This window comes from Mytilus galloprovincialis, chromosome 7 (assembly GCF_965363235.1).
Source record: "Mytilus galloprovincialis chromosome 7, xbMytGall1.hap1.1, whole genome shotgun sequence".
Taxonomy (NCBI): Eukaryota; Metazoa; Mollusca; class Bivalvia; order Mytilida; family Mytilidae; genus Mytilus; species Mytilus galloprovincialis.
This window is the reverse complement of record NC_134844.1, coordinates 43,657,998-43,683,464: the sequence shown is the minus strand read 5'-3', so window position 1 is coordinate 43,683,464 and position 25,467 is coordinate 43,657,998. Positions and strand designations below refer to the sequence as shown.

General features: G+C 32.6%; 2 protein-coding genes across 2 annotated transcripts; both read right to left on the bottom strand.

The window, feature by feature from the left end:
• Positions 1–1,089: 1,089 nt before the first annotated feature.
• Positions 1,090–9,410, bottom strand: LOC143083073 (NEDD8-conjugating enzyme Ubc12-like). Its single transcript, XM_076259263.1, has 2 exons — positions 9,181–9,410; positions 1,090–1,579 (listed from the first exon to the last, which is right to left on the bottom strand). The coding sequence occupies exons 1-2, from the start codon at positions 9,379–9,381 to the stop codon at positions 1,163–1,165; spliced, it is 618 nt and encodes a 205-aa protein (XP_076115378.1). The 5' UTR covers positions 9,382–9,410; the 3' UTR covers positions 1,090–1,162.
• An 8,396-nt stretch (positions 9,411–17,806) lies between these two features.
• LOC143083071 (U1 small nuclear ribonucleoprotein A-like) lies at positions 17,807–24,247 on the bottom strand. The gene is made up of 7 exons (XM_076259261.1): positions 24,153–24,247; positions 22,154–22,223; positions 21,172–21,344; positions 20,597–20,727; positions 19,939–20,000; positions 18,955–19,093; positions 17,807–18,631 (listed from the first exon to the last, which is right to left on the bottom strand). Exons 2-7 carry the CDS (start codon positions 22,215–22,217, stop codon positions 18,472–18,474), a joined length of 729 nt encoding a protein of 242 aa, XP_076115376.1. The 5' UTR covers positions 22,218–22,223; positions 24,153–24,247; the 3' UTR covers positions 17,807–18,471.
• Between the last annotated feature and the right edge of the window lie 1,220 nt (positions 24,248–25,467).

Here is a 25,467-nt window from a genome sequence, read left to right as displayed (position 1 = left end):
GAGGCTGGGATTAAGTTTTGGGTTAATTGCCCAAAATATGTAGGAATTAGGGGCCAAAAACAAAAAATAAGCATGTTTCTAGTTTCCAAACAATCATGACCACTACTTGTGTTTAAGTGTATGGATCTCTCTGAAATTGTACTACAAAGGAAAGCATTTGATTGAGTGTGTTATGCTCATTGGGGGGGGGGGGGGGGGGAGTGGGGGGTTACCATTTTTGTTAAGGATTCCTTTTTTTTTTGAAAAATTTTCAAATTTTGAATTTGAAAAGTTTCAAGAAGAAATCTTCAATTGCACAATAGAAGATAGATTTGTTTGATCTTTGCTCACATTTATTTTGTGACAAAAACCTATAATATGTCAAAATTTTTATCACAATCCAAATTCAGACAGTATCAAGCTTGAATATTGGTACCAAATTTGCCCCAACTGTTCAGTGTTTGACCCCAGTGGTCGTATAAAGCTGCGCCCTGCGGAGCACCTGGTTGTTGTTTAGTCTGTTTCTCAGATAACCCGAATAATCCAGTCCCTTCCTGTAATCAATCTCTACTTGCGAGGTTAATGAAGAAATCGTAGATCAGGGGAAATATAAAGACTGGATTAATCGGGTTAGCAATGTCGCCGCTCTATTTGATGTGTGTTATGATAGTAAAGTGTACATGCGTGTCTAGCGGGCTTCATTTGACTTTGACTCATTTGTATGAATCAATTCGGTCAATGTTTAGTTATCTTGTTTAGGTCTGTTTCTGAGCGGGTTTCATTTGACTTTGACTCATTTGTATGAATCAATTCGGTCAATGTACATGGTTTATAGTTATCTTGTTTAGGTCTGTTTCTGAGATTATATGAGCAAAAGGCTTACTACTACTAGTAGTATCAGGTGTATGATAAATAACCGTAAGGTATACATGATCATACATGTCTGTCTGGCATGGTTCATATGACCTTGACCTCATTTACAAAGTAATAGTTAACAGTTCACACGTACTTTGTCATGTTATAAATTATAATAAATGTCAAAACTTATTAAAGTAGGTTTCATACTTAAAACGAGCGAAGTAAACACTGAATTACATGTAATGAAAGCAGTTCATTGTTTTGGTTTTTTATTATTTAAAAATATTTGTATCAAATAGATGGTCGAAATTTTCACTAACTCAGTTTAAAATCGTTTGCATAATTTCTTTTTCGGTGGTTCAGGCTTACATTCATATTGGGTTAGATCGTCAGTAAGTTTAGAATTCTCTACCCATCCATAATTTGGGTGGAAATAACAGCCTTCGACTGTTCCTCCTTTCAAGGAACTTTGAACATTTTCTAAAAACTGGTTCTCTGAAATGTCGCCATCTGCTAGTCTTAATGAGTCTGTTGTATTTGGTTGGTAGAATAGGTACAATAAGGCTTGGATACAGTCATCAAGTCCATTTACTGGTTTCCAGTCATCTAACATGCTGACACAAACATTTGATATGAGATCATTGTCGTCTGGTTCCAATGTATCGATATTTGGATGGTAAATCGGTGTAATACACTTAATATCTGGTTGGAGAATGGGGTAGAATAATTCAACAACGTCAAACTGAAAAAAAGTAAAACAAATGAATTATTCATTTTTCAATGAACTTATTATGTTTTAATGGATATATGTCCACGTACGTATCCCCATTCCATTTCACACTGAATACGTAATGCTTATTGGTAATTAAAAATAATTACGATTATTACATAATCTTTCTCTTTTAGTAATAATAGGTAAAGAAAGTTCTAATATCGTAGAAGAGAGATGAAATTGAGAATGGAAATGGGGAATGTGCCAAAGAGACAACAACCCGCAGTGGCGGATCCAGGGGGGGGGGGGGGGTTCCGGGGGTGCGCACCCCCCCCTTTATTTTTGCCGATCAATGCATTTGTATCGGGACATATGTTTTGCACCCCCCCCCCCCCTTTGTCCTGGGTGCCCTGGGTTAGCACCCCCCCTTTCGAAAATTCCTGCATCCGCCCCTGACCCGACCATAGAAAAAAAACAACAGCAGAAGGTCACCAACAGGTCTTCAATGTAGCGAGAAATTCCCGCACCCGGAGGCGTCCTTCAACTGGCCTCTAAACAAATATATACTAGTTCAGTGATGATGAACGCCATACTAATTTCCAAATTGTACACAAGAAACTAAAATTAAAATAATACAAGACTAACAAAGGCCAGAGGCTCCTGACTTTTTCTTTACCTCTAGCCAATGTAGAAAAGTAAATGCATAACAATACGACACTCATAGTTTCAACTTCATCTGTTTCGAAGGTGTATAAAATATGTACAACAAATTCCATGCGCCAGAAGCGCTTTTATTTGGATTTATCATGAACCCCGAATGTGTGAAACCGAAGGATGTTTTTATACACATGACAATAATATCAAACAAATAAAATATTTTCTTCATTTTTGATTCTCGATACCACTTAGCATGACACGCAAAATAATGTTAACTATAAACTGGAGTTTCAATAACCAAATAACGCATCACGGCATTGTGTTGTTACTTTTACTTGGAATTAGTCGTATATATATGTGTATACATGATCGATTTGTCAAACAAACAAAAAGATATATTAGATTTAAATTATTTTATAAGGAAAGTTAACACATTTTTACATTAATCTGACATAAAAAAAAAACCCAAAAAACTATAAAAATTCAAAATAACTGATTACTACATCATGAAATACGAAAAAAATCAAACATTATTTGATGCTTTTAAAGACATTATGTTTATAAATAAATAAATAAATAAATAAATAATCTTTATTTCAAGAGGATGATCCCATTAGTTAAAACTAATCTTCCTGAGAGTCCTCAAAATAATAACAACATATTTATAAGTACATAGAGTATTATAAAGTTATATTATACACAATATACAATTGTATTTAAATAATAATGAAAAAGCATATTAATTTGCACAATTGATGAAAAATTTGTAACATTTTGTTATAAAAGATACAAGTGTATTTCTCATTTTTATTAGCTCACCTGACCCGCCCAACCAACCAAGATGGCCAGCATGGCTAAAAATAGAACATAGGGGTAAAATGCAGTTTTTGGTTTATAACTCAAAAACCAAAGCATTTAGAGCAAATCTGACAGGATTAAATTGTTAATCAGGTCAAGATCTATCTGCCCTGAAATTTTGAGATGAATCGGGCAACCCGTTGATAGGTTGCTGCTCCTGAATTGGTAATTTTAAGGAAATTTTGCTGTTTTTGGTTAGGGAGCTACCATTTGATTTTTATGGGGGGGCTAGGATGAAAAATTTTGTCCTGCATTTTTTTTTAGCTGTAATTTCTGTCCTGCCTTTTTATTTTTCACTCTGTTTGGTCCTGCTTTTTTTTTTTTAGTTTATCCTGACTTTTTTTTACCTAAATTGTCGTCCTGACTTTTTTTTTTGGCAATTGTCTCATCCTGCCTTTTTTTTTACTCAAAACTCCTGTCCTGCCTATTTTTTTCAAATTTCATCCTAGCCCCCCCATAAAAATCAAATGGTAGCTCCCTTATTATCTTGAATATTATTATAGATAGAGATAAACTGTAAACAGCAAAAATGTTCAGCAAAGTAAGATCTACAAATAAGTCAACATGACCAAAATGGTCTGTTGACCCCTTTAGGAGTTATTGCCCTTTATAGTCAATTTTTAACCATTTTTCGTAAATCTTAGTTATCTTTTACAAAAATCTTCTCCTCTGAAACTACTGGACCAAATTAAACCAAACTTGGCCACAATCTTCATTCAGGTATCTAGTTTAAAAATTGTGTCCGGTGACCCGGCCAACCAACCAAGATGGCCGCCATGGCTAAAAATAGAACATAGGGTTAAAATGCAGTTTTTGGCTTATCACTCAAAAACCAAAGCATTTAGAGCAAATCTGACGTGTGATAAAATTGTTTATCAGGTCAAAATCTATCTGCCCTGAAATTTTGAGATGAATCGGACAACCCGTTGATAGGTTGCTGCCCCTGAATTGGTAATTTTAAGGAAATTTTGCTGTTTTGGGTTATTATCTTGAATATTATTATAGATAAAGATAAACTGTAAACAGCAAAAATGTTCAGCAAAGTAAGATCTACAAATAAGTCAACATGACCAAAATGGTCTGTTGACCCCTTTAGGAGTTATTGCCCTTTATAGTCAATTTTTAACCATTTTTCGTAAATCTTAGTTTTCTTTTACAAAAATCTTCTCCTCTGAAACTACTGGGCCAAATTAAACCAAACTTGGTCACAATCATCATTCGGGTATCTTGTTTAAAAATTGTGTCCGGTGACCTGGCCAACCAACCAAGATGGCCGCCATGGCTAAAAATAGAACATAGGGGTAAAACAGTTGCATTTATCATGCATCAATTGTAAATAAAAATATCAGGTGAGCGACACAGGGTCCTTGGACCCTCTAGTTTCATTTGGTAAATTGTTCCATATTTGAGAACCTGAATATGTAAATGTTTTCTTTAAAAAAATTGTTTTTGGTTTTGGAAGATTTAATAGTTTTTCATCAGCTGAACGTAAGTTATAATTTTGATTATCAGTAAAATGAAAATTTTCTTGTAAATAGTTAGGAACCATACCATTTAATGATTTAAATACAAGTATTGCCTTTTGGTATTGAATGCGTTTTTCAACATTTAACCAGTGTAAACTATTAAACAATAAACTGGATGATATCATTATGTCAGTTTCTACTATAACCCTAGCAGATTTCTTTAATAACTTATTAAGTTTATTTATTCCACTTTCACAACAGCTTCCCCATATATTGCAACAATAATCAAATAATGGCAGAATATAAGCATTAAAATAGATAATACGTATATGCATAGGTAAATATTTTCTTATCTTTTGTAATAAATTGATTCTGTTTGATATAGTACATGACATTTTATCTATCTGCTGATTCCAATTTAGGTTTTTGTCAATATATAAACCAAGAAGTTTTTCACAATCTACATTTTCTATTTGTTCATTTGAAATATTGATATCTAAACTGTTTCCAGTTGAACAAAGCCTTTGTTTTGAACCAATAATCATTGATTTACACTTTTTGGCATTTAATTTCATACAATTTTGCTAACACCAGTTTTCAATTACATGAATATCATTTTGAAGGTTAGAAGTTAATTGAAGTAAATTATTACCTTTACAATGTCATGTAGAATCATCTGCATATAAATCTATTAATGAATTTTTTTATATTAAGTGGTAAATCATTGATATATAAAATAAATAACAGAGGGCCCAGGATAGAACCTTGTGGTACACCAGTTTTTATGCATTTAGTATTAGACATGACGTTATTGACCTTAACTTGTTGGCTTCGTTCGAACAAGTATGACTTAAACCAGTCTAGTGTACAATTTGAAACATTATAATATTGAAGTTTTTTCAATAAAATTATATGATTAACCAGACCAAAAGCTTTCTTTAAATCTAAAAATATAACTCCGTTTATCTCTCCATTATCTATATTTGCCAACCATTCATCTACTAATTTAGTAAGTGCAGTAGTACACGAATGTTTAGGTCTGAAACCTGACTGTGTAGTATTAAGAAGGTCATTACTATTTAAAAATATAAACAAACTATTAGCTATATGTCGTTCTATGATTTTTGAGAGACAAGGCAACACTGCTATTGGTCTATAATTATCAGGATTACAGGCATCGCCACTTTTAAAAATTGGGCAAACTCTTGCAGTTTTAAAAATACTTGGAAATTTACCACTTTTGATGCTTAGATTAAATATATATGTCAAGGCTGGTGCAATGACATCGCTGCACATACTCAAAATATTTGGTCCGACATCATCTAAACCAGTTGCTTTAGACTTGTCAAGTTTTTTTAAATACATGTTTACATCTAAAATACTCATTTCTGGTATAATAAATTTTTCACTACCCTTTTGTAACTTTGATTTTACAAATTTGTTGAGTGCATCAAAACTGGCACCATCATTATTATTACATAATTTGTTATCAACTATACTTTCGGCAATATTTGTGAAATGCAAATTAAATGTATTTGCTATATCAACATCATTTTGAATTACACTATTTTTATATTCTAAATGCGTGATATTATTATGTACCTTTTTATGATTTAGACTTTTGACATACTTCCAAATAGTTTTACTATCTTTATAATTTGAAATAGCATTTTGGAAATATTTTTTCTTTGCCTGTTCTACTAAAAATGTAACCTTATTACGTCAAATTTTATAATTATATATCACCAATTCTTTGAAAATAATCTCTTTGGTGTCTAGCGCTATTTATATCAGAAGTCCACCACTCTGGTTGTTGGGTATTTTTCACCCTTTTAATTTTCTTAGGAGCATGTTTGTCTAGGGTGCTCAGAAATAAATTATACCAATAATTAGCTACTTCATCAACATCTCCAATCGATTCAATGAGATAAAAAGGAGTATTTGTTAAATTTTCAATAAAATGTTTGGTTTTAACTTTAATTTCAATATTGCCTGTATCCATTGTTACAAGATGGGGTTTTATTTTTAAAAAAATCACCCACAGTATTACAAGACCGTTCTATATTTATACAAATGAGCGTTTATAAGTTCAGAAATTGATAGAAACTAAGGTTTCAACTTCCTCCAGCGACGTTAACCTCAGGTGGATCTTCCTATTACCTACAGCAAAGTTAACCTTAGGTGGATCTTCCTATTACCTCCAGCGACGTTAACCTCATGTGGATCTTCCTATTACCTCCAGCAAAGTTAACCTTAGGTGGATCTTCCTATTACCGGTACTTCCTCCAGCAAAGTTATCCTTAGGTGTATCTTCCAATTACCTCCAGCAAAGTTAACCTTAGGTGGATCTTCCTATTACCTCCAGCAAAGTTAACCTTAACTGGATCTTCCTATTACCTCCAGCAAAGTTAACCTTAGGTGGATCTTCCTATTACCTCCAGCAAAGTTAACCTTAGGTGGATCTTCCTATTACCTCCAGCAAAGTTAACCTTAGGTTGATCTTCCTATTACCGGTATTATTGCATGTCCCTTAACCTTAGGTGGATCTTCCTATTACCGGTATTATTGTATGTCCCTTAACCTTAGGTGGATCTTCCTATTATCGGTATTATTGCATGTCCCTTAACCTTAGGTGGATCTTCCTATTACCGGTATTATTGTATGTCCCTTAACCTTAGGTGGATCTTCCTATTATCGGTATTATTGTTTGTCCCTTAACCTTAGGTGGATCTTCCTATTACCGGTATTATTGTATGCCCCTAACCTTAGGTGGATCTTCCTATTACCGGTATTATTGTATGCCCCTAACCTTAGGTGGATCTTCCTATTACCTGTATTATTGTATGCCCCTAACCTTAGGTGGATCTTCCTATTACCGGTATTATTGTATGTCCCTTAACCTTAGGTGGATCTTCCTATTACCGGTATTATTGTATGCCCCTAACCTTAGGTGGATCTTCCTATTACCGGTATTATTGTATGCCCCTAACCTTAGGTGGATCTTCCTATTACCGGTATTATTGTATGTCCCTTAACCTTAGGTGGATCTTCCTATTACCTGTATTATTGTATGCCCCTAACCTTAGGTGGATCTTCCTATTACCGGTATTATTGTATGTCCCCTAACCTTAGGTGGATCTTCCTATTACCGGTATTATTGTATGTCCCTTAACCTTAGGTGGATCTTCCTATTACCGGTATTATTGTATGCCCCTAACCTTAGGTGGATCTTCCTATTACCTGTATTATTGTATGCCCCTAACCTTAGGTGGATCTTCCTATTACCGGTATTGTTGTATGTCCCTTAACCTTAGGTGGATCTTCCTATTACCGGTATTATTGTATGTCCCTTAACCTTAGGTGGATCTTCCTATTACCGGTATTATTGTATGCCCCTAACCTTAGGTGGATCTTCCTATTACCTGTATTATTGTATGCCCCTAACCTTAGGTGGATCTTCCTATTACCGGTATTATTGTATGTCCCTTAACCTTAGGTGGATCTTCCTATTACCGGTATTATTGTATGCCCCTAACCTTAGGTGGATCTTCCTATTACCGGTATTATTGTATGCCCCTAACCTTAGGTGGATCTTCCTATTACCGGTATTATTGTATGCCCCTAACCTTAGGTGGATCTTCCTATTACCGGTATTATTGTATGCCCCTAACCTTAGGTGGATCTTCCTATTACCTGTATTATTGTATGCCCCTAACCTTAGGTGGATCTTCCTATTACCGGTATTATTGTATGTCCCTTAACCTTAGGTGGATCTTCCTATTACCGGTGTTATTGTATGTCCCTTAACCTTAGGTGGATCTTCCTATTACCGGTATTATTGTATGCCCCTAACCTTAGGTGGATCTTCCTATTACCGGTATTATTGTCCCTTTCTATCATGTAATTCTTCGACTGTTTCGATTGTTGAACCTTCAATTCCGAATGTGTGAAAGTTCAAACTGAAGGATGTATAAGAATCGAAACAGTTAAAGAACTTTTGTATTGAGCAGGGACTTTAGTAAAGACTTTTCCTGTATAGGGACATAATGTTGAACCCCCCTTTTATAAGATTTGCATATGCATGTTGGAACCCCCTTTCAAAAATGACCGGATCCGCGCCTGCCTGCATCATCAATAAATTCGCATATATGGTTTTCTATATATACTATGATCGAGTAAATGCATTTTGAATGTTGCTTTTTCGATATTCTAATAGCCGAAAGGCACATCGTCTTATTAATATTGTTAAATGTGTTAGAGTGGAAAAAGGAATTCTATGATGAGAAAATTGCGACAAAATATTTGTTGGACAAACGGATGGACAATGGGATTTCAATATAGCCCCAAATAAGGAATAAACATGAAAGTTAAAGATTGATACGAAACATTAAAACAACATTTACCATCGTGAAATTTCAGACTTATTGATTGCAAAACTATACCGGGAGACGAACACGAGGAAGGAATATCAGTCTATAATAAATGAAAGGGACCTAGTTTCCGTCTCTCCACAATTTCATCTCCATTTTTTCATTGGTCCTTTTTAAGATTTAAAAATTTCCATTTTTCTTAAAAGTATTCAGGGTCTGATATTTGACGCTAGTCTAATAACCATGCAATTTCCAAAATGGTTTATTATAACAATATTACCTTAAATTTGAATTTTCCGCCTTTATATGGTCCATCCGATGGGCTCACTTCCACGACAAATTTCGATATATCAGAAGAATCCCAATCACAAATTCTCGCCTGTCCATCAGAAAGTTTGTCTATATTGTTCATTAAATGATAGAAGTCTTTAGTTAAAACTCTATTCATTATCAATATAAAATATTCAATCAATATTGGCATGCTCTACAATGTGTAAATGGTAAATATGATCAATAAAATTTAATGTGTAAAACCCATGTGATTATGATATACAGATTTGTTTTGATTCTATATTTAGACTTGACACCAGTCTATATAAACCCGGGTATTTTTAAACATCACTAAATAGATATAAGAAGATGTGGTACGAGTGCCAATGAGACAACTTTCCATCGAAGTCACAATTTATAAAAGTAAACCATTATAGGTCAAAGTATGTAAAATATATATTTGTAAATTGAGTCAATTAATCAGATTTTTGCTATACATTGTATATACAAATCATGAAAGCGTAGCAGGAGCTATATTACAAATTTAATAAACGACTATCTGAATTGCTTTGACAGATTTGTTTGTCTACGCTGTCTACTTGAACCTTTAAGTACGCGACGCCTTTTGTATAAATCCTATTTACTTAAAATAAGATATCTCCATAAGTTAATAATATATCTCTATTAATTAATAAGATATCTTATAAAGTATGTATTTAAAAGATATCTTTATAAAGAAGTAAGATATCTTATATACTTTATAAGATATCTTATTAATTAATAGATATATCTTATAAACTTATAGAGATATCTTATAAACTAATAGAGATATCTTATAAACTTATAGAGATATCTTATAAACTTTTAGAGATATCTTTTTAACTTATAGAGATAATTTATTAACTTATAGAGATATCTTATAAACTAATAGAGATATCTTATAAACTTTTAGAGATATCTTATTAACTTATAGAGATATCTTATTTAATTGGTTATAAAGATATCTCTATTAGTTTATAAGATATCTCTATTAATTAATAAGATATCTTATAAAGTATGTATTTAAAAGATATCTTTATAAAGAAGTAAGATATCTTATATACTTTATAAGATATCTTATTAATTAATAGATATCTTATTAACTTATAGAGATATCTTATTTACTTTCAAATTAAATAAGATATCTTATAAAAATTAAAGATATCTTAATACTTAATAAGATATCTTGTTAAATAAATAAGATATCTTCAAATTTGAATAAATATAAAAACGGCGTGCCATATTTGTCTATATATATATAAGAAATCTGGTGAGAACATCAGTCTCCGAACAGATCATTAAATATTTAAATTTATCAAAATTATCTAAATTACAAAAACATGGTATAATATTAACAACGTCATCATAAAACTTTTCTCTCTCGTCTTGATAGAGGTTGCATTCACATATAAAATGAAACTCATCTTCAATTCTGTTATCAATACAATGTTTACATATTCTTTGATCCAAATAAAGGCAACAGTAGTATACCGCTGTTCAAAACTCATAAATCCATGGACAAAAAACAAAATCGGGGTAACAAACTAAAACCGAGGGAAACGCATTAAATATAAGAGGAGAACAACGACATAACACCGAAACGTAACACACACAGAAACGGACCAAGCATCAGACAAAACACCACGAGAATAACAAATATTATATCTGCCTTTTTCAATGTGTAAATTGTGGTTAGAAATTCTTAATTTACATAATTGTCTAATATATTGTTTTGAGATATTTAACTTTGTATAAGTCTCAGGTTTATATTCCTTTTTTAACTTGTAATATGTGCGTAGTTTGCTTTGCTTTTCACCTGACAAACATGAGAAAAATATAATTGCCATATCTGAGCCCCCCCCCCCCCCCTATCTTTCTTGTAATATATTTTTCACTGCAGATATGAGTTTTCCTTCTGACATAGTTCCGTTATTATTCCAAACATGGTCAAAACGAATGAATTTTAGAAACTGAAAAATGTGTTTTTTGAAGGTACATGGAAAGGTACAATCAACATCTTCGATTGACTTATATGCTAATTTTGAAAAATTCAAAAGAGGATCTTTATACAAATATAGCCAGTATTTAAGAGACTGCAAAATAACAAATAAAGAAATTGGATAACGGCCAAGTTCTGCCATACTGGCAATACTAGAAGCATATTTAGTGGCACCAAGTACATATTTACAATATCGAATATGAACCTTTTCAGGTGCACAATTTAAAAAAGTGTTTTCTAAATCATCATTTGAACCTTGTGTTAATCTTTTGTCCAGGTTAAGAATGTACGAACCCCACAATTCACTTCCATAGGGATTCACTTCCATAGGGAAGGACTGGTTTATTATATATGAACTGCTTTCTGATCCCTACCTGGGTTACCTTCAGTTCTACTTTTGTCTTGTTTTAGAAGCTTTAAAAGAACTGCTCAATTACTCACCCGAAGCACCTGGGTTACCTTACAATTTGCGTGCTGTTGTTTTAAAAATATTTTTTTTTTTTTTTTTTTTTTTTTGTGTGTGTTTTTTATGGTATTTCATTGAGTTCTTTTTTTATAGTTGCATTTTGCGTGTCAGAAATATGAAAACTCGACGTTTGTGACTTCACATTCCAAACAATGACGTCATTTAATAAATTGCGTCACGTCCGGATGACCGTTCATTTAGGATCAATTTTGAGGTATTTTTTTGGAAGAAAACATTTTCTGGAGAAGATTTCATAAATTAAAACGGAGTTAAAAAAAATGAGTAGGGTGACCGTGTGTGATAAAGGGTGCGATAAAGGGTAGGGGTGTGATAAAGGGTGCGCATAGCGATATGGAATAAACAGCAGGCTATTAAACGAATATTCAGAACTACTGTATTTATATGATAAAAAAACATAGCACAAGGGGTCATTAAGGGGTCATTATTTTTATTGACCGCTCATAATCTAGTCCAAGCTTTTAATTCAAATATCGTTTTTGAAAATGTGAAACAGCGATGATAAACTTAACATATAAAGAAAAAGAGTGAACGAGATTGAGAAAAGGAAAAGAAAAGACTTGATCGACATCGATTTAATTGACTGTAGCTTGCTTAACGTCCAGTAGTAAATATATCATGAATATTTTGAATTTTTCAAACACTTTACATCATAATGTCCATGTGTATAGCAAGAAGTTTCAAGTTGATGCCATGTTTGGTTTCGTTCCATTCAATGGTTCTCTAAAAGAAGACATTTGCATGTACATATCCGCAATGGTCCTATGTTAAAGTAAGGCCCCCGCTGACGGTTATATTGGATGATAGATCGGCTTCAAATTAACAACACTTGGCTAGCACCTCATTAAGAACATTCATGCTATGTTTGGTTTCATTACATTCGATGGTTCTCTAAAAGAAGACATTTGTATATATACAATTGGGTCCCATTTTAAACCAAGTCCCGCAGCGGCACTGGCGGCCATCCTGAATGATGTACCAGCTTCGGGGCCCACCAGCTTAAAAGTACCAACTATTGATCAGCACCTCATAAGAAACATTCATGCCATGTTTGGTTTCATTCCATTCATTGGTTCTTTAAAAGAAGATATTTGTATGCTTTCCTCATAGGGTCCTTTGTAAAACTAAGTCCCCTAATGGCTGCCATCTTCGATGATGTATCGGCTATAAAGTAACAACACTTGGTCAGCACCTCATTAGGAACATTCATGCCATATTTTGTTTCATACCATTTGGTGGTTCTCTAAAAGAAGACATTTGTATATATTTCCCATAGGGTCCTATGTAAAACAAAGTCCACCGCTGGCAACAATCTTGGATTGTGGATCGGCTACAAAGTAACAACACTTTGTCAGCACAGCATTTAGAACATTCATGCCATATTTGGTTTCATTCTATTTAGTGGTTCTCTTAAAACCAGACATTTGTATGTATTTCTCATAGGGTCCTATGTAAAACTAAGTCCACTGCTGGATGATGTCTTGGATGATTAATTAGATACAAAGAAACATTCTATACAGTGGTTCTCTTAAAACAAGACATGTGTATGTGTTGTCCATAGGGTTCAATGATAAACAAGGTCCCCCGCTGTCAGCCATCTTGGATGATGGATTGGCTTCAAAGTAACAACACTTGGTCAGCAACTCGTAGGGTTTGGTTTCATTCCATTATGTGGTTCTCAAAAAGAAGAGATTTGTATGTATATCCCTTAGGTTCCTATGTTAAACTAAGTCCCCAGCTGGCCCCCATCTTGGATGATTGATCAGCTTCAAACATTTGGCCAGCACCTCATAAGGGACATTCATGCAATGTTTGGTTTCATTCCATTCAGTGGTTCTCTATATACGATCGCAGAGGTCGATCCATGAACAGTTGTGGCAAAGTATGGACACAACATCCAAGCTTGATACAGCTCTGAATTTGGATTGTGATTAAATAGTTGAAACAGCATAGGTTTCTGAGACAGAATGAATGTGGTCTAATGAACTTATTTTTTTTTGGCTTTTGAGAAATACACTATGCTGTTGGATATTAATCCCCTCAAAAAAAAAATTAACGAAGAAATTTTCATTTTAATTTCTGAAATCTGAAATGAGAAAAATAGTACCCCCATCCCCAATTTTTTTTCACCACCCCCTTTTCCTTATTCCAAAAATAATCTCAATTCAAATTTCTAATTGAGTTTGCAACAATAGCTGCTAATTTTTTACATCATAAAATATTAATTAATAGTAACTTCTAAAACTAATTTTACAGCTTATCATCTCGAGACAATCATCATTTCTTAATACATAATTTTCAAGCAGTGTAAGGGAGGTAATCACATACATATATAAACAGTATTTTTTAAATGGAATTGGATTGCCTCCCTTACACTGCTTTTAAATTGACAAAATTGTCCTTTAACCAGTAAAACCTTTGTTTTTCCCCTTTTTTTGCTCCTAATTGCTAAATAATTTGAGCCATACCCCCCATAAGCATCCTTTAGTATGGAAAATTGTGGTATAATTTCAGAGATATTTATACACAAAAACACAAGTTATTGACTGGAAACTACAAAAATGCTTATTTGGTCCCCTTTTTCAGTCCTTAATTCCTAAACCTTTGAGACTATAACCCCCAAAATCAATCCTAACCTTCCTGTTGTTGTTATAGACATTGTGTTAAAATTTTATTGATTTCTATTTACTTATACCAAAGTTATTATCTGGAAACTATATGTCTTGGGACGATGACAACATGATAGCATTATAGGACGCAATTTTTTTTTTGCAGTAGTATAAAAATTAACATGACGACAATGACAAATGCCAGACGATGAAAAAAGCTTACTTGGACCCCAAGGCCCAGGTGAGCTAAAAATAAAGGTGGGATTTAATTTGTTTAAGCAAGTATTCTGACGATGATTGTGCTTAGGATGACCCTCAGAAAATAGTTATCAAACAATACTAAAACAAGAGTGCACTTGCTGAAATGTCTGGCCTTCTTTACTAATCATTGATATTATGTTGATATTTCTAAATATAAAGCTTTATTACAACTGTCACATAAACATAACATTAACCAAGAAAACTAAACATTAACCAATGAACCATGAAAATGAGGTCAAGGTCAGATGAACAATGACAGTCAGGAATGTACAGTAAACAATTCTTCCGAACAACAAACTCAACCAGATGCTCCGCAGGGCGTAGCTTTATACGACCGCAGAGGTTGAACCCTGAACGGTTGGGGCAAGTATGGACACAACATTCAAGCTGGATTCAGCTCTAAATTTGGATTGTGATTAAATAGTTGACACAGCATAGGTTTCTGACACAGAATGTATGTGTTCTAATGAACTTAAAATTTTTGTTTTCTCTTAGAGCAATTCACTATGCTGTTGAATATTAATCCTCTCAAAAAAATGTTTGAAGAAATTTTCTTTTTTATTAATGAAATTTCAAATGAGAAAAATTGAACCCAATTTTTTTAATCACATCCCCCTTTCCCTTATTCCAAAACTAATCTCAATTAAAATTTCTAATGGAGTTTGCAACAATAACCACTCATTTAAATACATCATAAAATATTAAGATGTAAAAAAACTGCTTGTTATCACTGAATGGTAAAGATTATTTTAATTTATCAGTTGGTAGTAAAAAGTGAATATACATTGTATATTTTATATAACAAAGATTTAAGTTGATTCTGGACAAAGAAAGATAACTCCAATTAAAAAAAAAATCTTGCTATTGCACAATATTTTGCAATTAGATATTTCTTGCTTACTATTCTGGACAAAGAAAGATAACTCTAATTAAAAAAAATTTGCTATTTCACAATATTGTGCAATTAGATATTTCTTGCCATTGCGCAATACTGTGCAATTGAAAAGACTTGCTATTGCACAATACTTAATATAATAATTTTAGATCCTGATTTGGACCAACTTGAAAACTGGGCCCATAATAAAAAATCTAAGTACATTTTTGGATTCAGCATATCAAACAACCCCAAGATTTCAATTTTTGTTAAAATCAGACTAAGTTTAATTTTGGACCCTTTGGACTTTAGTGTAGATCAATTTGAAAACAGGACCAAAAATGAAGAATCTACATACACAGTTAGATTTGGTATATCAAAGAACCCTATTTATTCAATTTTTGATGACCCCGATTTGGACCAACTTGAAAACTGGGCCAATAATCAAGAATCTAAGTACATTTTTAGATTCAGCATATCAAAGAACCTAACTGATTAATTTTTTGTCAAAATCAAACTAAGTTTAATTTTGGACCTTTGGACCTTAATGTAGACCAATTTGAAAACGGGACCAAAAGTTAAGAATCTACATACACAGTCATGACAGTTAGATTCGGCATATCAAAGAACCCCAATTATTCAATTTTGATGAAATCAAACAAAGTTTAAATTTGGACCCTTTGGGCCCCTTATTCTGTTGGGACCAAAACTCCCAAAATCAATACCAACCTTCCTTTTATGGTCATAAACCTTGTGTTTCAATTTCATAGATTTATATTTACTTATACTAACGTTATGGTGCGAAAACCAAGAAAAATGCTTATTTGGGTCCCTTTTTGGCCCCTAATTCCTAAACTGTTGGGACCTAAACTCCCAAAATCAATACCAACCTTCCTTTTGTAGTCATTAACATTGTGTTTAAATTTCATTGATTTCTATTTACTTAAACTAAAGTTATTGTGCGAAAACCAAGATTAATGCTTATTTGGGCCCTTTTTTGGCCCCTTATTCCTAAACTGTTGAAACCAAAACTCCCAAATTCAGTCCCAACCGTTCTTTTGTGGTCATAAACCTTGTGTCAAAATTTCATAGATTTCTATTAACTTAAACTAAAGTTATAGTGCGAAAACCAAGAAAATGCTTATTTGGGCCCTTTTTGGCCCCTAATTCCTAAAATGTTGGGACCAAAACTCCCAAAATCAATACCAACCTTCCTTTTGTGGTCATAAACCTTGTGTTAAAATTTCATAGATTTCCATTCACTTTTACTAAAGTTAGAGTGCGAAAACTAAAAGTATTCGGACAACGACGACGACGCCAACATGATAGCAATATACGACGAAAATTTTTTCAAATTTTGCGGTCGTATAAAAACTTAACTCTGATCACTGAACCATGAAAATGAGGTCAAGGTGAAATGACACCTACCAGTTGTACACCTTACAGTCCTTCCATACACCAAATATACTAGACCTATTGCTTATAGTATCTCAGATATGGACTTGACCACCAAAACTTAACCTTGTTCACTGATCCATGAAATGAGGTCGAGGTCAAGTGAAAACTGATGGGCACGAGGACCTTGCAAGGTATGCACATACCAAATATAGTTATCCTATTACTTATAATAAGAGAGAATTTAACATTACAAAAAAACTTAACTTTTTTTTCAAGTAGTCACTGAACCATGAAAATGAGGTCAAGGACATTGGACATGAGACTGACGGAAACATCCATATACAAAGTATGAAGCATCTAGGTCTTACACCTTCTAAAATATAAAGCTTCTTAAGAAGTTAGCTAACGCCGCCCCCACAGGATCACTATCCCTATGTCGAGCTTTCTGCAACAAAAGTCGCAGGCTCGACAAAAAATTAAGGTTGGTATATTTTTTAAAGGTAGGTTCACTATTTTTTTTCTTTATAGCCTCAGCAGAAATATCCATCTGTAATAAAAAAAAAACACCAAACAATTGAATAGATGAATCAGATTTATTGACAAATCATTATTACAAAGATGATAGCCCTTTGTGCAATGCCAGCTATACAGAACGTTTGATGATTATGATGACTATCTGTATAAAGCTGACAGAGGGTGCAATGCTGTATATAACAACAGTTGGCTCAGTGCAATGCCAATAACAATATCTATCTACCTACCGGGAGTATTACCTACCAGTATTCACCAGCACTGTGAGCCTTTCATATCTGTTATTCCAAAGAAAAAATTAGCCTTTAAAATCTGTTATTCCAAAGAAAGATTAAGCTTTAAAATCTATTATACCAAAGAAAGATTGAGCCTTTAATATCTATTATTCCAAAGAAAGCTTAAGCCTTTATAATCTATTATTCCAAACAAAAAAATTAAGCCTAAAAATCAGTAACATGTATTTCAAAGAAAAATTTGAAAAGATCAGTTTCATGTGAAAATACCTACCAAACTTATACAACAGGATTACATTGAAAGTTGTCAAATATTCAAGTACATTTTAGTCGTAACATTTTATAATTGAGTTTGCTCATTTACAGTATTCTTACACTTCACAATCCCCCTTTTTCCTCTCTACATTGAAAAGTATAAATAGCTACCAACTTGTACAACAGGATTACATTAAAATTTATAAAATATTTAGGTACAATTCTCTAATATTCACAGCTGTTCAAGACCATTTCTCCTTTGTCACCACCCCTTAAACAAAATTTGATAAAATATTCCTTAGTATAAGTAATTTGACGAGTTACTTCAATAACCTAAGGGCAAACTATCAATTTGAAATTTGAAAAAAAAAAATCATTGTATTTTACTATATATAGTCAAATACTCATTGTAAAAAGATTTGCCTACACATTAAAAAAAATAAAAGTCTTTTAAACTGAATAGCAAGTCTATTTGTAGTAAAAAAAAATCTTTCAAATGTCAAAACCCACTTAGTACCCACACTACATATTTTTAAACTGAATTTCAGCATGATTTATATCATTGTCAAGATAAAAAATTTAATAACAAAAACAATATTAGGTCCTCATCAGAATTGTCTATTTTTTGGCAAATGATATCTTCATCGCATTTGTCGGTGTGATCTTGAATCCTTGTAACGCCTCTTTAGCAGCTGCAGACTGAACCTCATTTTCAAATTCAACAAAAGCAATGTCATGTCTTCCTGGTACCAAACGTACTTCCTTGAAACCAGGGAATCTGAAATAAGCAAAATGATTTTGAGATTAGATACATAATAATGAAAGGCAACTGCTCTGGCTTATGTGATAATACATAAAGTAAATTCAACAATATAACTTTGTTTTTGGTCAATAAAAATACATTTTTCATTTGTTTGCTTCTGCAGTGGATATTGATTTAGAAATTTGCATTGGCTCTTCTTATTGCAAAATTAAAAAGACTGTTAAATATGAAGTTACAAAGTTTACATTCTAATTAAGATGAACTTCAGCAATGATGAAGTTTTTCTTCTATACGGATACAAATTTTTGTTTAAATATGATAGAATATGAAATACATACTGATTGAACAACATGGACAACATCATCTCATTTGTTTCTTCAGGTAGATTTGTTAAGAATAAGATTTGGTTAGGTGGTTGTTCAGGTATTGTTGTAGGCCCAGCTGGTGCTGCAGGAGGCTGTGATGGTGCTGTCGTGGCTGAAAAAGAAATGGGTGTTATGAGGTCATTGTTCAAGTATTAAAACAGGTCAACATGGTTAAGTTTAAACATCTATATTTTTATTGGATTGGGAAACAAATTTTTACAACTTATATTAATCCCTTTCCACTCTGCTGGTGTGAGTGCTGCCTTGTAGTGACAAAGTTGGCTGTTGGTGTTGGACCAGTCTGTGATTAAGCTTTTTTTCACGGTTTTCCTGCTGATATTTGTTTTTCTCAAAAGGACACTATAAACCAGACTGCTATTTACACATGTACATAAATAATCAAAAACATACATAGAACCTAGGGAAAGTCCTTTCAAATCTCAACAAAGGGGGGTCAAGATTCAAGAACAGTCAACATGTTAGTGAAATTTACCACTATAGACGGTTACAATAATTTGAAAGTGCTTTGCCTGAATACAATAAAATTGAGAAAGGAAATGGTGAATATGTCAAAGCGACAACCACCCGACCATAGAGCAAACAACAGCCGAAGGCAACCAATGGGTCTTCAATGTAGCGAGAATTCCCGCACCCGTAGGTGTCCTTCAGCTGGCCCCTAAAATATGCATAATAGTACAGTGATAATGGACGTCAATGCATTTTAAACATTATTGAATCACTTGTAATCATTAGTATAAAATTAATGTTGATTGTTCTGCTCCTTGTGGGCACTGTGATTAGCAATAAAATATTTGTTTGTTTGTTTGTTTGAACAGGATAGCCCTAAATACATATGAATATATTAAACAGAAATCATGAAAGACCTGTCACCAACACATAATTCTCCTAATAACAAATTCTAATACACTGGCTTATGCCATTCCTTAAAAGTCTTACCTGGATTGATCTGTGGTACTTGTGCCATGGCCGGCGTTTGTGGTGCTGGAGCAGCATTTTGTCTAAAAAAATAAATGTTCAAACTGTTAGATTAATTCATTTGCATAATCTATATTTTACAAAATATGTTCCAATGAAAGCAATGAATATTGTTTTCAAATATTGTAAATTCAGAAATTATTGGCACGACCTCATCTTCATTTTCAAAGGACATGAAATATCTTCAACATTAGCCAGTATAAACTACCAAAATATTGGTATATGATTTTCCCAGTTGTTATGTTTAAATGTGCAAGTTAAGTAGATCCCTTTTCTCTCAACTCCATTCCTATTTTCATATGGGTCTCGTATGTGTGATAATGCTGTAATCTTTACAAATGCTTTAAGGAATTTGTTTTGAATTTTCCTCAGAGTTCTGTATTTTTGCTTTTTTCTCTTGTTCTAATAACCAGAGAATGAGGGCAATGAAACAGATATTCTTACTTCATTGCATCTAATTGGCAAACTTTATTTTATTTTAGGCGGACAAGACTATACCAAGAACAAACAAGAAAATGCAATCTAGTCTCTATTCTAAAGTTGGGTATAATTTAAATGCCATTGTGAGCCATGATACTGTTACATTAATGTATGTATCACTTCATTCATAGTAACTTACCTTTGAGATGCTGGAGTTTTCTTCTTTTTCTTAACCTCTGGTTCCTCTTCCTTCTTTCTCTTTGGTCTCTCTACAAATGTGCCTTTCATTTTGGCTACTAAATCAGAATCTTTTCTAGAATACTGAATTCTCTACAAGTACAAACTTATTTGTTTAAATTCATGTAAAAAAAATAAAAATACACTAATAATGTTATTTTTTATAAACTATAGGGATTTAAGTTTTTATCTATCAGTTAAAGGTATGAAATCTTATTTCAATCTGCGCCCGCAAAAACTTCAAACCCACTAGCAAGTTCCAGTCTCCCTGTTTACAAAATTTAGATTCAAACTATGATAAACATAATTCTTGTCTATTCGAAAAGGTAGGCACTATTGACACAACACCCCCTTAAACCATGCCCTACCATTTTTTTACCATAAAATCACTATATTGTATAAAGAAACATTCACAGAAAAACAAAAAGGTGTTTTGAGCTATTTTTGAAAGTTACGATACAAAATGTTTTTGAAACCTTTCTTTTGGAGATTCTTAATTATCTCACCTATAGATAAGAATATATAAATGAATTTTACCATGGGTTTGTCATAGAAAGGAAAACCCTGCATTGATCGTAATGCACTATTTGCACTGTTGATATCTTTAAATATAACAAATGCTTGTCCCCTCATTTTCAAGGTCTTCAAAGCAACAATGTCTAAAATCTGTCCAAACTGTGAAAATATGGCATACAAGGATTTCTTCAATTCTGAAATGTAAAACAAACTAATTTAAAATTATAATTTCATTTTCTGAATTATAAGTTCATACAAACAACTACAGTAAAGTTTGAAGAATTTTTGGGGAAAAATACCTCCAAAAGTATCCTAAATTTCTCAGTTTACAGCAGTTTTCTAGTGTCTTTAATGCACTAAGCAGATTTAGTAGAAATTGTATACTTTTAAAATCTTAAAGCTATGTTTTTTTTATTACAGCAGTAATCATTTGATATCCGCACAGCAGAATAACTGTGAGATACTTAAATTGCAAAACATTCATAATTTTTTCCATTACTGGTTATTGTTGGTGAAGTTTGTTTTCTATAGACGCTTTCTCTCTTGAATTCCACTTCCTGTTCATTCAATATTTGTTTTTACCTGTTCTTACAACTTTTTCATGAGCAATCAGAAATTTTTTTGATAAACAAAAATAAAATGTTTGCCTTGTCAAAAATGTCTTTCTATTTTAGAGTGAAAAGCTGATCTTAAATCATTTGTAACTTGGGGTGCAATCTTGGCAACCAATAAGCATTTTTTGCTTGTGAGAGACATTTTAAATTGATTTGTTTATTAGTATTTCAAATTATGCAGTAAATTTAATTCCTATATTCATTGTAGGTATTATTCGCTGGTATAGCTTAATATTAGCCTTATCTTTCAAGACAGGTGCTTGATATTATGATTGTTCAGTCTAGTACTAGTGTTTGTGATGTACATTATAAGTTTGTACGGAAAACAAATGGGATGAATTACAATGTACATGTCACAAAATATGGTTTTTCCTATTGCCATTACTCACCATCTTTTTTAATTTTTTCATTCAGGTTGTTAATGTATATCGACTGATTAGGCCTAATATCCATTTTTATCTGAAAAACAAAATAATAAAGCTATGTAAAATATGACATATATAAAGTATATAGCAATAATAACAAGTGAAGTTGTGAGTAAATTGATAATATTAGCTGACTTATATAAACCCTAAAACCAAATTTCAGAAATCCTTGTTGTTCCTGAGAAAAATGTGATGAAATTTTTATAACTTGGCTATCACGTGTAACAAGAGGCTGTCACAACGACAGCAAACCGGATATATTAATATTTATTTGTGTCCTGGCAATATCACAAAAACCATTACTGATGAATGGTGAAAGTGAAAATCGACAATATCAAATTTGACCTCCATTTTGTCATCAGTATCAACATCTTAAAATTTGAAAAGCTTAGATTGAATGGTTCATGAGTAAATGCAACAACGTGAATGGAAACGCCATTTCATAATCTTTCAAGAACCATAACTCCTGAACGGTAAGTCAAAATCTTCATTATTGAACTTGACCCCTAATTTGCCATCAGTAACAATATATTAAAATTTCAAAAGCTTTGGTTGAATGGTTCATGAGAAAATGCACGGACACGACTGGAAACACCATTTTTCAATCTTTCAAGAACCATAACTCCTGAACGGTAAAAGTCAAAATCGTCATTATTGAACTTGACCTCTACTTTGTCATCAGTAACAACATATTAAAATTTGGGAAGCTTTGGTAAAACAGTTCATGCGTAAATGCATGGACACGACTGGAAACACCATTTTTCAATCTTTCAAGAACCATAAACTCCTGAACGGTAAAAGTCAAAATCGTCATTATTGAACTTGACCTCCATTTTGTCATCAGTAACAACATATTAAAATTTGGGAAGCTTAGGTAGAACAGTTCATGAGTAAATGCATGGACACGACTGGAAACTCCATTTTTCAATCTTTCAAGAACCATAACTCCTGAACGGTAAAAGTCAAAATCGCCATTATTGAACTTGACCTCCATTTTGTCATCAGTAACAACATATTAAAATTTGGGAAGCTTAGGTCTAGAACAGTTCATGCGTAAATGCACAGACACAACTGGAAACTCCATTTTTCAATCTTTCAAGAACCATAACTCCTGAACGGTAAAAGTCAAAATCGCCATTATTGAACTAGACCTTCATTTAGTTGTCAGTAACAACATATTAAAATTTTAAAAGCTTTGGTTGAACGGTTCATGAGTTAATGCACGGACAACATTTGATTACCACCCGCCCGCCGTACATCCCCAAATCAATAACCCACATTTTTGTCACAAAAATCCGGTTAAAAATGATACAAGTTTTTCGGTAAACAGGAAGTTGTTGAGTGACAAATCTGAAAACGCATCACACGATATAGCTGACTTACATAAACCTTGAAACCAAATTTCAGAAATCCTTGTAGTGTAGTTATAGAGACAAATTTCACAAATCTCCATCCAAATAACAATTTATAATTTAAAAGTAAGCCATTATAGGACAAGGTACAGACTTTTGAGATAATATGCAAATTGAGCCTTGGCTCACACCGAACAACAAGCTATAAACCCATTCTATTTTGCTCAGTGTACAGACAGTACATGTAAATATTTTATATTTGCCAAAATTTATTATGTGTGTACAAATAAAACTACTACCAATCGTTTATTTTGATGCCACAGTATAGTATTAACTATTGTCTTTAACACACACACACTCCAATAGTCACCAACTCATATAGAAAAACTAAAATATAACACACAATAAAATGATAAAATTAAAGATAAAAATATTCTATTTTTTTATATGCACCATTTTGTTGTCATTTTTGAAATTGAAGTGAAAGAATCGATGACGATATTGTAAACATACAGAAATATAAGCATGCAACAATCAATCAAATTTAATTTAATAGTTCAAGTATTCATCTTTACTATAAATAACAAATGGCATTCCTTAATTCATCAAACCTTTTGATCTTTCTTCAGCCGGCTCCAAACAAAACGCGTGCTCAAAACGTACAGATGTGTAATGTACAAAACAACTTCCGGGTCCGACTACGGATAATTCCGAAGTTAATGAATTGTAGACTTACGCGGGGTAGCGTAATTTGAACATCCACTGATTAAAAAAAAGGAAAACAATGGAAACAGATTCAAAACAAATAGACAATTAAAATAATTATTATCACACACCTGAACACAATATTAGCTACCGCGCTAGCTACACAGTGATAGTCTCGGCAAACACATAATTAGCAAGGCCAAATAAAAAAATAAAAGATGTATGTTTCCTATTACCCTACCTCCCTAAAGGTTTTTTTTTCATTTTTCAATAAGCACTGTTTTAAAAGTCAGAATGTCCCTCCCATAGACTCAATGTAAAAAAATCCACCTACCGGCCTACCTTTTTCAAAGATGTAATAGGAAACACACATATTATTTTTTTGGCACAATCGGTAAGTGCCCAATCATGACAAAGAACAGTAGGTTGTATAATCATATATGTACAAGTAAACTGCATGTAATGTGATTTATATTTTTTGTAAAACATCAATTCCGCTATAACTGTTTTCAATTTGAAATATAAGAATATAAGTAGAATTTTAAACTGACTGTAAAGAACCACTGTTACATTGTTGATAGTTTTGAAATTTAAACAAATTTTAGATGTTTTTGTCTTTACAATTCAGTTGTCTTTCCATTATAAGATATTTACAATTCCACATTAAGTTAGTGATTTTCGTTTTCAATTATGAGTTTGTTTGTTTGGCATATACTGATATATACAAACTCTTTATTTCTAGCAATTTTGTTATACCTCCCTCTTTCAATTTCGGGGATATGATTCAATCAAATGTAACCATATTATAATAAGATTAGTTTTCACTTGCCATATCAAGATTTATAATGTTTATAATGTTTTTCAATACACGCATAGCTTAATTACATTTATGTACCTGTTTCAAACTCAGTAGTTGATGTTATCACATGGCAAGAGTACAATCTCTTTGTTCTTACTGTGCTATAATGGATAATGCACAGCAAAGGTTCCGGACCATATGAGTATTTGGACCATACGCGTATGGTCATGACCATGCATATGGATATATACCCATATGGTCATATGGTCCGATATATAGTTAATTTTACTTAATTGTCAAATTTACTAGTAAACACATTTTTTACCGATGGTCATTACCGATTTGTGAATGATTTACGAATGAATGTCAATAAAATTATGTCGACTAAATTTAGTTCCATTTTTTTTAATGAACCGTTACAC

Bases quoted from the DNA above. Each gene is read 5' to 3' on its own strand.
- LOC143083073 (XM_076259263.1), bottom strand. From the start codon at position 9,381: ATGCCAATATTGATTGAATATTTTATATTGATAATGAATAGAGTTTTA. The intron at 1,580-9,180 runs GTAATATTGTTA...ACTTTTTTTCAG, and splicing joins GCGGAAAATTCAAATTTAAG to TTTGACGTTGTTGAATTATT.
- LOC143083071 (XM_076259261.1), bottom strand. From the start codon at position 22,217: ATGGATATTAGGCCTAATCAGTCGATATACATTAACAACCTGAATGAA. The intron at 21,345-22,153 runs GTGAGTAATGGC...TTTACATTTCAG, and splicing joins TGAAAAAATTAAAAAAGATG to AATTGAAGAAATCCTTGTAT. The intron at 20,001-20,596 runs GTAAGTTACTAT...TTATTTTTTTAG, and splicing joins AAAACTCCAGCATCTCAAAG to ACAAAATGCTGCTCCAGCAC.